Raw genomic sequence first — 14,278 nt, forward strand, 5'->3', positions numbered from 1 at the left:
CAAAATCCGAAAAGGGAGAAGAAATGAAAGAGTATACTCTAACAACTATGTCATATGGTGTATCATCATCGCCATTTCTTGCCATTTGTACTACGCATCAGTGTATTGAAGTTCAAAAAGTGCTTTCAAAAATTATAAACATAGATTATATTGCAGCTTGGACTTATTCAACTGTGGCAGTGAGTTGGATTCAGTCTTCACCTCATCGTTGGGCTAGGTTTGTGGCAAATTGTGTAAGTCAAGTACAGGAACACCTGTCTACAGAGCAATTCAGATATGTGTCAACCGAATGTAATCCAGCTGATTGTGCTAGTCGAGGACTATTTCTCAATGAATTAATTGGTAATTCTCTGTGGTGGAATGGGTCTGATTGGTTAGACAAACCACTGGAGTGCTGGCCACACCAAACCCACGGTAATGATGATGAAAATTCCATACAGATTGAATTGGAAGCAAGAAAAATTACACTAGCAACACAGAGTAAAGACTCAGAGGAATCAATTCAATCGGTGAAATTGAGAAATCGATGGAGTTTACTCAAAAGAATTGTATCCTCATTCTGGAAACGTTGGCAATTGGAGTATGTATCTAGTTGCAAACCCGAACAAAATGGTACAGAAAACATAGTAATGTTAACATTGGACGTATGGCTCTCTTAAAGGAAAGTAACCTACTCCCTCTTCACTGGAGACTTGGTCGAATAACGAAGATATTCCTTGAACAGGATGGAATTGTGAGAGTGGTGGAGGTACAGACTGCAAAAGGAAGTCTCACCAGTCTGTCAATAGGGTATGTCTCCTCCCTATTGATGAAGATTAGGCCTTATTGAAGGGAACTTCAATAAGTTTTAGTGGTTAGTTTTTTTGTTTCTCGTTTTATGTGTGGGAAAGGTTCCTTGTTTCTTGTTTTTATTCTATATTAGTTGTATATAGTCATTTATTTCTCGTCCCATCCTCTCCTTTCCGTGGGCCTCCTACTCCTTTTTTTAAGACTCCTCAAGGGCCCTGAGGAGTGAAGATATTTTCCTTTTTTTCCCTAGTCTCCCTAGTAGGGTTCGTTATAGGTGGTTTTTTGTTTTTTGTTATTGGAAGTTCTTCCAAGGTGGGCGGAATGTTCGGACGTTATGAATGCTTCCCTTTCTTGTCTGGCGTTGTGTGGTGGAGTGGGCAATTATACGGTGATGCGCAAAGCATAATTGAGGCCAGTCGTCGATTGACAGCCAATTGAACAGCTCACTTCTCGTAATGTCGATTTTTTTCAAAGTGATCTATTGATTATTTATTGTGATTTATTACAAGTGTCGTCTCGTCTCGTATCGTGATCTGGACCCGGGATCCTGGAAGCAAGGAGGATTTGGACATGAAGGTAGGCCTATGTTATTGTGCACTTAGCCATTTTAATTGTTCAATTTGCTACCCGACGCCAGACAACCCAAAAGTTCTCGATGTAATTATTGATACAGTCCACAAACCAGAGTGCTGTTTGAGCCAGCCTCTGTCGAATTTAAACAGCCTACAAACTCTTGAAACCGAAAGCATAACCCTCCTGCTTCGGCTGAGATGATGAAATTCTCAGCGAATTGTTTCATAGGTTTTCCGGAAAAACCTATAATGAGCTCTTTTCCATCTCCACACACTGTTACTGAACATGTAATTGAGAAGGAACAATTGGTTAAAAATGCATGAATTTGATTTTTGCCAATCCCGGGATCAGTCCCGGGATCCCGGGATTGATATTGGATAATCCCGAAATACCGGGATTGGAAATCGGTCCCGGGATTGACATCCCTAATGGGTGGCTATTTTGATCATATGCTCCAATAATTTTTAGTAACTGAGAAAGGAGTATAATAAAATACTACATCTCCTTTGTATATAAAAACATCCATTTGTACACACGGTTTAAATGTTTCATACAACGAAATTCAGTCAATCATTCAAATAAATAGGCCTAAGCGATTTTGTTTACTTACTGACTGGAGTACTTCCGAACGGCAAGCGTCCATTTTCAACAGTGACGCTTTGCCGTTTGAAAGTACTTAAGTCAGTAAGTAAACAAAATCGCTTATTTAGGCTACTTGAATAATTGACCGCATGTCGTTATATGAAACACAGGGGGGTGACCGAGAAGGACGCACCTTCCCCTGCAATTGGGAAAATTTAGCTGCTACCCCCAACTGGAATTGGAAACCCAGAAAAACGTCAGTAGTCTTTCTAAACACTGGTGAAATTTTTTTCACCAAGCCCCCCCAAGGACGCAGCAGTCTGCCATCCCCCCACTCCGGTGGGATCACTGTGAAACATTAAAGCCTTGTGTTAATTGTGTTAATACATCGCAGTTCGAAATGGAAACCTTCATATTTACTCCTTTATTACAACGGAATTTCTTCTTCTTCTTCTCCTTCTTCTTTTTCTTATTCTCTTCTTCTTCTTCTTCTTCTTCTTCTTCTTCTCTTCTTCTCTTCTTCTTCTTCTTCTCTTCAGTTCTCTTCTCTTCTCTTCTCTTCTCTTCTCTTCTCTTCTCTCCACTTCTCTTCTCTTCTTCTTCTACTTCTTCTCTTCTCTTCTCTTCTCTTCTCTTCTCTCCTCTTCTCTTCTCTTCTCTTCTATTCTCTTCTCTTCCCACTCAGGTGGGGTCGAAGTTTCGGGTAAGTCGCTTCCAGGAGTCTCGGTCATGATGAGCTTCGTTTGGTGTTAGTTCCTTCTCTGCTAGATCTTGGACGACAAAATTTTCCTATTTCTTCCTGGGTCTTCCCCTCTTCCTAGTGCCTTCAACATCCAAGTGGTCAACATCTTTTTTCCTACATAATTATCCTCCCTCCTCTCTACATGTCCTACAACTGAATTTATATTTTATAAATTAATTATAAAGTGGCAAATATAAATTAAAAAATGGCACATCAATTAAAAACTCGTAATTATAATAATAATTAATCTATGATTATAATAGTAATTAATTAACTCGTGATTATAAATTAATTAAAAAGTGGCAAATAAATTAAAAAATGGTACATCAACTAAAAACTGATAAATTAATTAAGAACTATGAGTGACAGGAGTATAAAATAACCTTGTATTGGTGTATGGAGACTATGATAACTTACCTTCTTCTTATTGCGCATGATATTGGCATCCCTCTCAGTCTGGGCGTTGCCGGGAGCTGTGGCGCCCCAGAGTGCGAACCCCATGCGGGCGTACACCCAGGAGATGACAGTGAGCGGAATGGCGTACTGCAGAAGCACCAGCAGCCAGCGGTAGAACTTGAGCTGACTGCGCGTGAGGTTGACGCTGTAGCAGAACGGGTATCGCTGACCTTTGTCGTCGATCATGTCCACCACCCGGTTGCCGTACAGGAACGGCACGCCCAGGATGCCACCCGTCACCCAGATCAGTGAGATCACCAGTCGGAACTGCGTCTTCGATACTCGAGCACTGTTCAAACAAAAGAATTAATGATAATAATTCTATAATAAAATATTTTAATAAGGCTACTGGAATTGTTGATTAATATAGAAATAACTACTTGTGCTAACCAATATAGAAACAAATAAATAGTACACACGTTTTTTTTTAACTTTTCAACACTGCTACTTTCAGATTTCAAGTGTTTTTTCATGATAATTTGAATATATTTGTTTACTGTACAATAATTAGCTACCCATTTTGACAAAAGACACTTCAGAATGGCAAAAGCTGTCCTATTATATTAAGCTAGCAATTTTTTTTTTGTAGTTGAGAAGTTGATATTGTGGTAATTATTCATATTGAATGAAAAAGACTGAAAAATTGTCAAAAACCACTGATTTGTTGATAATTAGAAAGACCGGTTTCAGTTATTACACCATTGTCAATCTCTGATAAACTAAAACTAAATACAAGAGCAGCAGAATTTATACTAGTAGGCGAGTAGGCCTACTGCTATTGGTCGAGGGCATGAACGCCTGCCATCGGCCTAGCTAGAAAGTCTCCTCCCACTCTCACACCGTTGAGTGGGAAGAGACTGTCTAGCTAGGCCGATGGCAGGCGTTCATGCCCTCGACCAATAGCAGTACTTGCCGATCCGGTTATTACACCATTGTCAATCTCTGATAAACTAAAACTAAATACAAGAGCAGCAGAATTTATACTAGTAGGCGAGTAGGCCTACTGCTATTGGTCGAGGGCATGAACGCCTGCCATCGGCCTAGCTAGACAGTCTCCTCCCACTCTCACACCGTTGAGTGGGAAGAGACTGTCTAGCTAGGCCGATGGCAGGCGTTCATGCCCTCGACCAATAGCAGTACTCGCCTACTAGTATAAATTCTGCTGCTCTTGTATTTAGTTTTAGTTTATCAGAGATTGACAATGGTGTAATAACCGAAACCGGTCTTTCTAATTATCAACAAATCAGTGGTTTTTTGACAATTTCTTAGTCTTTTTCATTCAACTAGCAATTTCTGTATATTTATATCTGGTTATTTATGTTCAACGGATCTCGAAAACGGCTCTAACGATTTTCACGAAATTTGGAACATAGTAGGTTTATGATATGAAAATTCGATTGCACTAGGTCTCATCCTTGGAAAAACTCGCTGAACGACATTAAAAGGATAATTCATCCTTGGCTGAAATAGCTGAGACTTTCGTCGTCTGTGGATAGTAAAAAGTGAGCGAGTGATTCTGTGGAAAATCAAAATATCGCATCCCCGAAATTCATAAGCTGACGTATAGCTGGCTGTAAAATATAAACACGATCTTTTAGAGAATTGTGTTCTGTTTATCAATAAATAAAAATAACGAGCGAAGCTCGATGCCCCGATATTGTTCATTTAAGTGTTTACATAAAATGTTTTATGGATAGAGTACTAGTTATTTCCATATTGATTGATAAAAATTTATTCATAATCATTTGGACAATAAACAAATGAACTTGGATACATTATGATTATACAAAACGATAAAATTTGAACAATATCCATCTATGCTTGGATTATGATTTGATTCAGAGAGGAAGAAGATGATCCTTGACAAGGTACTATTTATCAAACATGAGTAAATTCAATCACAGAGGAAAGAAGTAATATTCAATTGAAACATATCTTATTTTTATGAGTCACAAGGAAACATGTGTATCTCAAAACTCAATTTTCGTGCTGAATTCTATAGTAAAACTCAATACTGGGAATTCATTTATTTACAAACATAGATAATATTCAGAATTTAGAGCTCTATGAGAGCTAGTTGGAGTTCCTTCTCACAGTTTTCTGTTGAAATGAGAAAATATGTATTCACATATTGAACATTGTGGAGCCACACCGACTGGAGACTGGAGAAACTAAATTTTTCCAATATTGTTCATTCTCTGAAACGGAATCTCGCCAGTTCTTTAGAGTGTAGTATTCTTCAAGATTCCTTAGAATCGTGTTTCAATCGATATTTGCAAGAAATACATTTTTTCGATAATGGTATGATAAAAAATTTAAATAACTTAATTCTACTTTTCAAACTGAAATTCCATTCAAGATTCTTTTTCGGTTGAGGTCATGTCAAACTGATGTAGATAATTATCGCATAAAACTTGCTGAAATTGAATATTTCATAATAATTATATGGCTTCAGCCTCTGATCAAATATATTGTCACTTAGAAATGTTGCACTCAATATCAATTTTTCATGGAAATCGTTGATTTTGACTAGGTGTAGATTTTCAAATCGAGGATAATTTGTATTTGTAAATAATTATAAATATATAGGATAAACAATCCAATAGTAATGCTACTCCACTTTTCTGATACTCATTACTTCAAATACATTCTACCAAATATTAATTGGAGAACTGTAAATTATCTCTATATTTCAGTTATACTTGAATATTTCATAATAATTATATGGCTTCAGCCTCTGATCAAATAGGAATCACTTAGACTGTCACTTAGAAATGTTGCACTCAATATCAATTTTTCATGAAAATCGTTGATTTTGACTAGGTGTAGATTTTCAAATCGAGGAAAATTTGTATTTGTAAATAATTATAAATATATAGGATAAACAATCCAATAGTAATGTTACTCCACTTTTCTGATACTATTTACTTCAAATACATTCTACTAAACATTAATTTGAGAACTGTAAATTATCTCATTATACTCATGTATTTTTACTGTATGTATTTACTTCTTACTTTTGACTTCCTTGTAATGCAACACTATTTAGAATGGCTATTTGGTTCAATACTTTTATGAGTGCAGATATTGCTGATGACAGATTTCGAGTTTCATAAGTGAGTATACTTTGATTTTTGCAGTTCTCTAATTTCTCAGCAAGTTTCTAAATGTTAATTATTTCTACTAATTCTCATGTTGGATCTATCTTCATTTACAAGGTGATAATTGGAGTAGGCTACGCTATCACCATCATGAACTAACTCATTGACAGGTGGAAACTAGGTGATATTTTTCATCAGCTCGCTGCAATTTCTAATCAAGAGCAGGCATATGATGTATGATGCAATTGATGCTGGAGGCTGGAAGTTAATTAAGGTAGGAGATGCCGATATTTGGATACCCTCACCTGTTGATACCACTTTCACGTGGCTGGGAAATTATTATTTTCTGTCATAAGAGTTTTTGTTCCAAATCAGCTCAGCATAGATCCAATGTCAATTATTCCAAAAATATTCCACATTTAATCACTTATTATAAATTATTATCTTATAATCTATATCCTTTTTTAAACTTGTGATTCAAGTTTGAAAATGAAAATTCAAATTGAAGTTATAAGCAGTGTGGTAATATACGAATTTTCCTTCAACTTTGAATCACTTGAACTTTGTATATCTGGATGAAGTTCAATAAAGAACTCATATCCATTCTTTGAAGATTATTCAATTTTCTCAAGTATTATTGCGTTCTGTGAAACAATATATCATGTGAGGCATTCACTTCAGATATAGCTTTATATAGCTCCAGTATCTTCTGTATTATGGAAACTATTCCATGAGGGCTAGCTGAAACTTCATTATAACTTTAGATTCCATCCAACTGGACAAAGGTTTTTCAAAAGCTTTGTTCAGCGTGATTATTGTTTTTCACAAGTTTCTCTATTTTGAAATATCAGTTCCAGTTATTCAATATTGAGTCAAAAGGAAAACAAAAATTAAGACTATACTAAAAGTGCTACAAAACAAATTCAATTATGAAATTTGTGATGCTCTTTTCATGTTGTAAAACCTCTGGGTCCATCAAGTTCTAGAGAAAGAGAGAGATAGAGGACTCCTATCCTTCTGTAGAGGATAGATACTTGAGGACTGAAAAACTTGGGAATTGAAGAACAACAAGACTTAAACTATTTCGGACTATGGTGTTATCTAAATTTGGGAGAGGAATAGCACGAGGTTACCTTATTTTTCCTCTCCCTATCATTTTTTTAATGTACTTATTGAATAAATGAATGAAGAATATAGAGAAAAGAGGAATGTTTCGAGAAACGAATAATTGAAATTCGCCATTTGAGCTGAATCGGTGAAGTGGAATGACATGAAGGGAGTGTTGGCTGACAAAAGCTATCCTATTATATTATTTTCCCCACACTTTGTCCATGCTGGCTCTCATTCTCACATCAGAGAGCGTGTTACGAAAATTCTGGGTGTAGTATCAAGCGTGAGATTTAGATTCCACATTCTAGTAAGCTGGCTTTTTCTACCTGAGTGGTATGAATTGCAGCAGAAGGCGCTTCATAACGTGCTCCTAGTTCCTAGAACTCAACTATATGATTTGATTCTTCACACGTTTCGTGTTTGAGTGCTTTCATCACTTCACTGCAACTTCTGAACCAGGAAAATTTCACTGCAATTCAGTATTCCCTACTGTTGAGCTATTTGAATCAGTTTCATTCAGGTCAGTGAATGGCCCATTGCTGAACGTTAGAAAACTCAATTCTTCTTCTAACATTTATGTATGTGAAGGTGAAGCCTGTAACTGAATAGAACTGAATATATCCATGAAACTACTTCAGGTTCCTCCTGTATGGATCGGCACATTGAGATATTAATAGATTTCAAAATTTCCCATCAACTTTGTTGTTGATTCAAACGAAGTTTTACCGATTTTGGCATGACAAACATCATGTTTCAGTGGATTCGACCAATCCTTACATTCTCTATCATGTTAGATGAGAGATTTAAGTCCTATTTTTACTTATCAAATTAGAATTTTCAATTAAGATCTTCTCAAAATGTTTTTCCAAAAAATTTAAACAATCGCTTATTTATTCATTCATCATTAGAGGTACAATAGTATCCTATAATTGGGAGGGGATACAGTGCATGTCACAATAAATCAGAAATGGTGAGGCGGGAGTATTGTTCTAGTTTTAGTATAATGTACTACCGAAGCGAATACGAGTGGATACAGTCATGTACTAATGATTAAGTAATGAGGGTGGGTTCATTGAGTTTCCTTAATTAAGAATGATTCTCTAACATTACTTATCCCAAGGTAGTATTGGAATAATCATTCTTTCTATCGGGGCTCTACAACTGGATTCGACTTGAGTCTTGTGCTTTATTATTATAGGCCTACTGTATAGCAAACAAGGTAAAACAATATGAAATATACTAATATTATACACGTGGTAATAAGGTAATTGTTATAGTTCATGGGTTCCACCTGATTGTCTCTATGTCTAGGAAAATCATTGTCAACTGTTCAACTATTCTGTTTATATAATTGTATTATTCGTTTATATTATTATATTATTCGTTTGTATTAATTGTTTATTTGTTCATCCTATCCTGAATTTGAACTTTCTTTGAAATTGATCTAAACACTCCATCAAAAATTACCATAATACGAGTAGTACCTTGAACTCATGTTTTTTGGAAGTAATGATCTTCAAATTCTGATCCTGCTTCACTGTACACCACATTAATTTGAAATTAATAGTTCAGGTTCTTGTCACTTTCAAAATTTGTCATTGTCCACGGAATAGCAGTTTGAACACGGTAAACACCGGGTATGGAAATCCATCTTTGCTGTAGATAATCAACATGGCTGTTCATTAAGTAAATATTTACAGAGGGTGAATGCGGGTAGTCTCTGCACTAAACAGAAATCAGATAGGGCTAGCCCGGGGTTTCCTGTAGTTGCTCTCACAACTTCTGAATCTCGCTTCAAGCGACTCTGCTACATATAAACTCTTTTCAAATGGGTCATTCTACAGTTTTCCATCAAAATACATTCTGTTACGTTCATTCTTTTACCTTTTCAAAACAGGATGCTATTGCAATTATATAGGATACGATTCGTAATTTCTCTCAAATAATTTGAATACTCAAAACAACTTTCACTTCTAGTGAAATTGGCCTAATCTATATATGCGTGGTTTATAAAAACATTTTTTTGTGTCATAAGGTTACCTTGTGCTGAAAAATATACCTTTTAGCGGAAAGGCTACATTTTTTAATGTGAAATCAAACTGGTTGAAAGCTGGAATTTTACAGCAAAATGTTTTCGTATTATTCTCGCTCGTGCGGGAATAATACATCCTTTGAACAATAGCACATCCTTTGAATGGTTCTAATCTAGAGTATTGAATGAGATCGACTAAGTTAATTAGTATTAATTAGACTAGAATATTAGTGTCGTTCACTTTTCAAATATATGTATAATAAATTATGGCGAAGAATTAGTATAGTGCACTTTATAATGTCAGTATATGATCAATATTGGTGTTGCTATCCTTGTCTATCATTCGACAAAGCAGATAGCGCCTTACTTTTCTAGCTTTGCAACGCTACCAGATAGTTATTCAACAATGTAGAAATAAAATATGGTAAGGCAGAGAATCAGCAACGCTGTTTTCCCATCCTTTTTTACTGCCATTATAACGTGGACCGCACTACAGGATCTAGATCTTTTGAGAACTCTTAATATAATAGCCCTTCATGAATCCAAATGCTGTATACTGGTGGCATAATATGGAATTTAACTGTTTGAATCTCATTTATTATTTCTACTTATATAAGAAATAGATTAATACATTCCATTTTATTTATTTTCTCTCTATTCAAACGGAGAAAAAGTTTAGTTGGAGAATGTCATAACTGGACAAGATATAAACTATCAATGCTTTTATCACCAGTTACTCAAATCTCAACTTTGCGATAATTTCACCTGCACTTAACTAGTCAAAGATGACACGTAGAATTACAATGAGTGAGATATTCCAATTAAACAAACAAAAAGAATCAGCCCACTGTTCCCCCAATTTAATGGAAGGTCATAAAAGAAGCAGTAGAGTATGTAAAAAATATGAGGGGGATTGAAATACATTATAATAGAAATATTAGAAATAATTATGTTACCAAGCAGTACGAAGCTGCAGCATAATACCAAATCCTCTAATGATAGAAAAAAATTGAAAAAATGTTCTTGAATATAAAAATGTATCTATTTACCTCTTAATACAATTACAAATTATATAGATATGATCGGGATAGAACAACAGGCATAACCCAAAACTATTCTGTTCCCAAATTTTGATAATAACATGTCCATAAAAATAAGTTATGTTCTTACTGTGGAAAGTTAAAATGTGAGTAGAATCTCTTTGAACAAGAAAAAACGAGTCAAGACGCTCTAATGCGAAGTAAGCGGATTTCGTATTAATCACAGTATTCACCAGTTGCATTGATTCTCTCATTAAACGCTGTTGTTCCTATTGTAGCGACAGGTCTAAATGCTCATTTCAATCGCACACACGAGTTTCTTGATGGTGAACGATGGAAATGGCACGCATGTTCGTGGAAAACGAGAAAGCAAGCATGTGGAAAAGCAGCAACTGAAAACAAAGATGCTTTACTGATAAGCTTATAAGATGGAAATTTCGAATGGAACATTCTCGACGCACGCTTGGTTGATGATAATTCATTTCAGCGCCATTCTATTCTACTGAGAACTCTAGCGAAATTCTATATTGGCTGTGTTTTGGGTACGGGTAGACAATTAGGATGATGATGATGATGATCAGGTTGATGTTGAAAATCTTGATGATCGGAATGATGATGATGGAGCTTTTATATATAGTGCTTCCTACCTTGCAGATGCATTGGAGGATTTGATGAATGTGTGGTATTATATATACTATTTGTGATGGTAAGGGGAAGATGAATGGTGTTAGGATGAGTTGTGTAGGAAGTAGTGGAAGAAGGGTTGGTCCCGCAAGTGTCAGTTGGGTGGAAATCAATTAGGAGGCGACAGAATTCCAGTCTAACACAGGCAAGAGGACAGAGTTGAGTGGAAATATCTGTGGTGAACATGTACGCTAACCAAAAGTGAGGAGGCTTAACATATTCCCGGCATGTGTAGAAGAAACATGCCAAGGCTATGTGTTTAGTATTGGAGCTCAGCCTGTTACCTTATTTGTGAGGGAATTCCTGAGGGAAATTAATGGAATTTGAGATATGATGTCATATTTATTCATTTAGCCATCAAGGAGGCTTATCATTTCAAAAAAGTATCAAAAGCATGTGCCCAATATTTGAAATAAATTATAATCCCCCCTTTTTTTTAAAGTGAGAGTTGAATTTAATAATTAAGAAATGGTGTTCGGTGTTCCATTTAAGTTGAGGTGATTGATGCAATCAGTTTCTTAATTGAATTATTTCGTTTTGTAGAGGATCTGTCTTTGTCTGAACATAAAGCAATTCCTCCTCTTCTACTTTTCGAGTAACAGCTAACAGCTTCAAACAATCCCTCGATAGAGTTCATTTGATCCAAAGTCAGCTATGTCCTATTAATCCTAGTAAATGGAGTTTTTCTCAACCAATTTTGCTCAGAATCTCTTTCCCAATGGATTGAAACCCACCTTAAACCGTAGGTTTTCTTATCTTTCATCATCATCATCATCATCAGTAGAAGGAAATTCATTAAACTAGAACAGATTGATATCTTATCCATCACTGATTTTTCACAAATCATAGAGGCCTTTAGGCTTTCATCAGTGGAGGCTCTATAGTCAAAATCAGAAGGGATAAAAAAATGAAAAACATCTTATGGAAGACGTCACTGTTGTCGTTTATTAAGAATCTACCTGCAGCAAACACACTTCCTTCTTAACAAAGAATATAAGAAAGTGATAATATTATCATGCTTCTTCCCTTTAAGTAAGATGAGAACTCTACTCATAAAAATGATTGCGTGTTTTTTTCTCTTTAAAGCTAAATAAAACTTCACTTTGAAATGACCACCACTCCTTGTTCTACAAGTAATTATTCCAATACGTAGTTTTCTTGAGGTGAATGAGAGAACGCGGCGTTTTTTCATTAAAGGCTGATAACTTTGAGTTTTCAAGATAAGTTATCAAACAGCTGCTTGATGCTCGTCCATTCTTCAAATACCATTTCGTCCTTGACTGCTGTCCAGAATTCTCTCTTTTTCGTTCTTTCCGATCTTCTCCACATTATTTTTCCAAGCGTCAAAGAAGTGAACTTGTTCTCATTAAGTTTTGTTCTTTGGACTCATCTTTCAACTTTTCTTTCAATGACTTCCCTCACTCTCTATTTCATACCTTCTCGATTTTGCCTCGTTTTGTCCCTAAGTTTGATTTTTTTCTCGCCCCTCAAATGATTTCCAGTCTTGCTCAACTCTCCTCTACAAACACTGAACATCAAACCTCCTCTCAAAAAGTATGAATATCGATATTGGATTGGAATATTGAATATCAAATTTTGAAAGTTTGGACCTGGTGGATAGCTTCATCAATCGTCACCTTTATCGCCAGTTAATAGAAGTAATTGAGAATACGATTGGACTTAAAATTGGTAAAATCGATGGGGAATTAACTTATGTAGTTCTCAATAACCATAATCACAAATTTGTTTCATATAACATTGAGAAGGTGATAAGAATACATTCTTTGAGCTCCAAAATGATTCTGCACGATCAGTCGTTTTGAAGTGTTTTATTGTGTGCCTTTTCGTGGACAATATCTTGAGTAGAAATAATCAGCAAATAACAAAAGAGTCTCCGCAGCAAGCCAGCAACTACTACAAAGTACGTATATTACTATTTTAATTTTTCCAATGGAATTTTGGGTTAAGTGAAAAAGGGGGCTCTTTTTGCCTCAACTTCTTTCACAACACTAAAGTGTGATTAATAAAGGCAATCATCTATCTTATCTTTATAAAGTTAATATGTTGACGATTCATAATTGATTAATTTGAAAGGAATACAATAAAAAAAAACACGAAAATCGTTTTTCAAAACAACATCATCTTACGCACAGCAAAACTTGTTGATATTATTGTGACAATGTGGATAAAGGTTATCATAAGGCTATCAGAAACTTTTCGGTCTAGGTTCTTGGACCTAAGAGCGAAAGAAGGTCTATCATCTTAGTAGTCTCGTCCTAATAGGTCGTCCTATAAGGTCGACCTTAGTAGTCGATAATATTGTGCACCAATTTCCCCTCTAGCTCAAGACATGCCAATAATATTCATAGACCACGCTCCATGCGCTTTAATTGGTGGCTGAAATAGACATCCTCTGCCTGAGGATGTTGTGGATGCCTCAAACAGAGCATATTGGACGTTCGCCGAACTTGCTGCTAAAAGCCTGTGTTACATCACATCCATGGCCCGCCGCTGCAACTTTGAGTTCCAACTCGCTAGAAACCGACTTTGCATTGCCCAAGGCTGATGCCCAACTTTGAAGAGCTATCAGTCATAGATAATTGTGCTCCAGGCTCCTAAACTTGACACCAATTCACGGCGATGTGTCATATTTGCAAGTGGACTGAAATGCTCGGCAAATAGCGTTTCATGATATGAACCACGTTCCTAATTTTGGCTGCTTGCAACTTTTGTCGTTTGTAACTTTTGCTTGGCAACTTTGTCGCAATTGCTTTTATCGGTCGAGGAACTTATAACTGCAGTGACTGTATATTTCACAATGATAGTAGGCTATATGATATTTACATGACTATTCATTATCAAACAACCCATAGCAGTTGAGAAAGACATCACATCACAGCCTACATTAGTATTGTTGTATAAATATGATAAGAAAAAAATCTCTTCCCCTCAGCTTTAGTTATAACTTATACAAAATGGAATAGATAGCCTACTAATATTTCTGAACCTCTCTAAAATTGCATCCTGTTTCTAAAGAGGTTTCAATATTAGATTATTAGACTCAGTTCAATTTCACCAGAATCGTTCGAAGATACCTCTCCAATACGAAAATAGGCTATTTTCAAAATATATCATTCAAATGGAATATCATAGTTCTCTTTTCAGAAAT

At 35.8% G+C, this 14,278-nt stretch overlaps 1 protein-coding gene across 1 annotated transcript in view; it reads right to left on the reverse strand.

Moving 5' to 3' along the window:
• LOC111054016 (tachykinin-like peptides receptor 99D) overlaps window positions 1-14,278 on the reverse strand; it is a 128,470-nt gene that overhangs the window by 15,793 nt on the left and 98,399 nt on the right. Inside the window, exon 4 of the mRNA XM_039437630.1 lies at window positions 3,104-3,431. Within this exon, the coding sequence (XP_039293564.1) occupies window positions 3,104-3,431 (328 nt within the window). The remainder of the gene's footprint in view (window positions 1-3,103; window positions 3,432-14,278) is intronic.

Source organism: Nilaparvata lugens, chromosome 11, assembly GCF_014356525.2.
Source record: "Nilaparvata lugens isolate BPH chromosome 11, ASM1435652v1, whole genome shotgun sequence".
Classification (NCBI taxonomy): domain Eukaryota; kingdom Metazoa; phylum Arthropoda; class Insecta; order Hemiptera; family Delphacidae; genus Nilaparvata; species Nilaparvata lugens.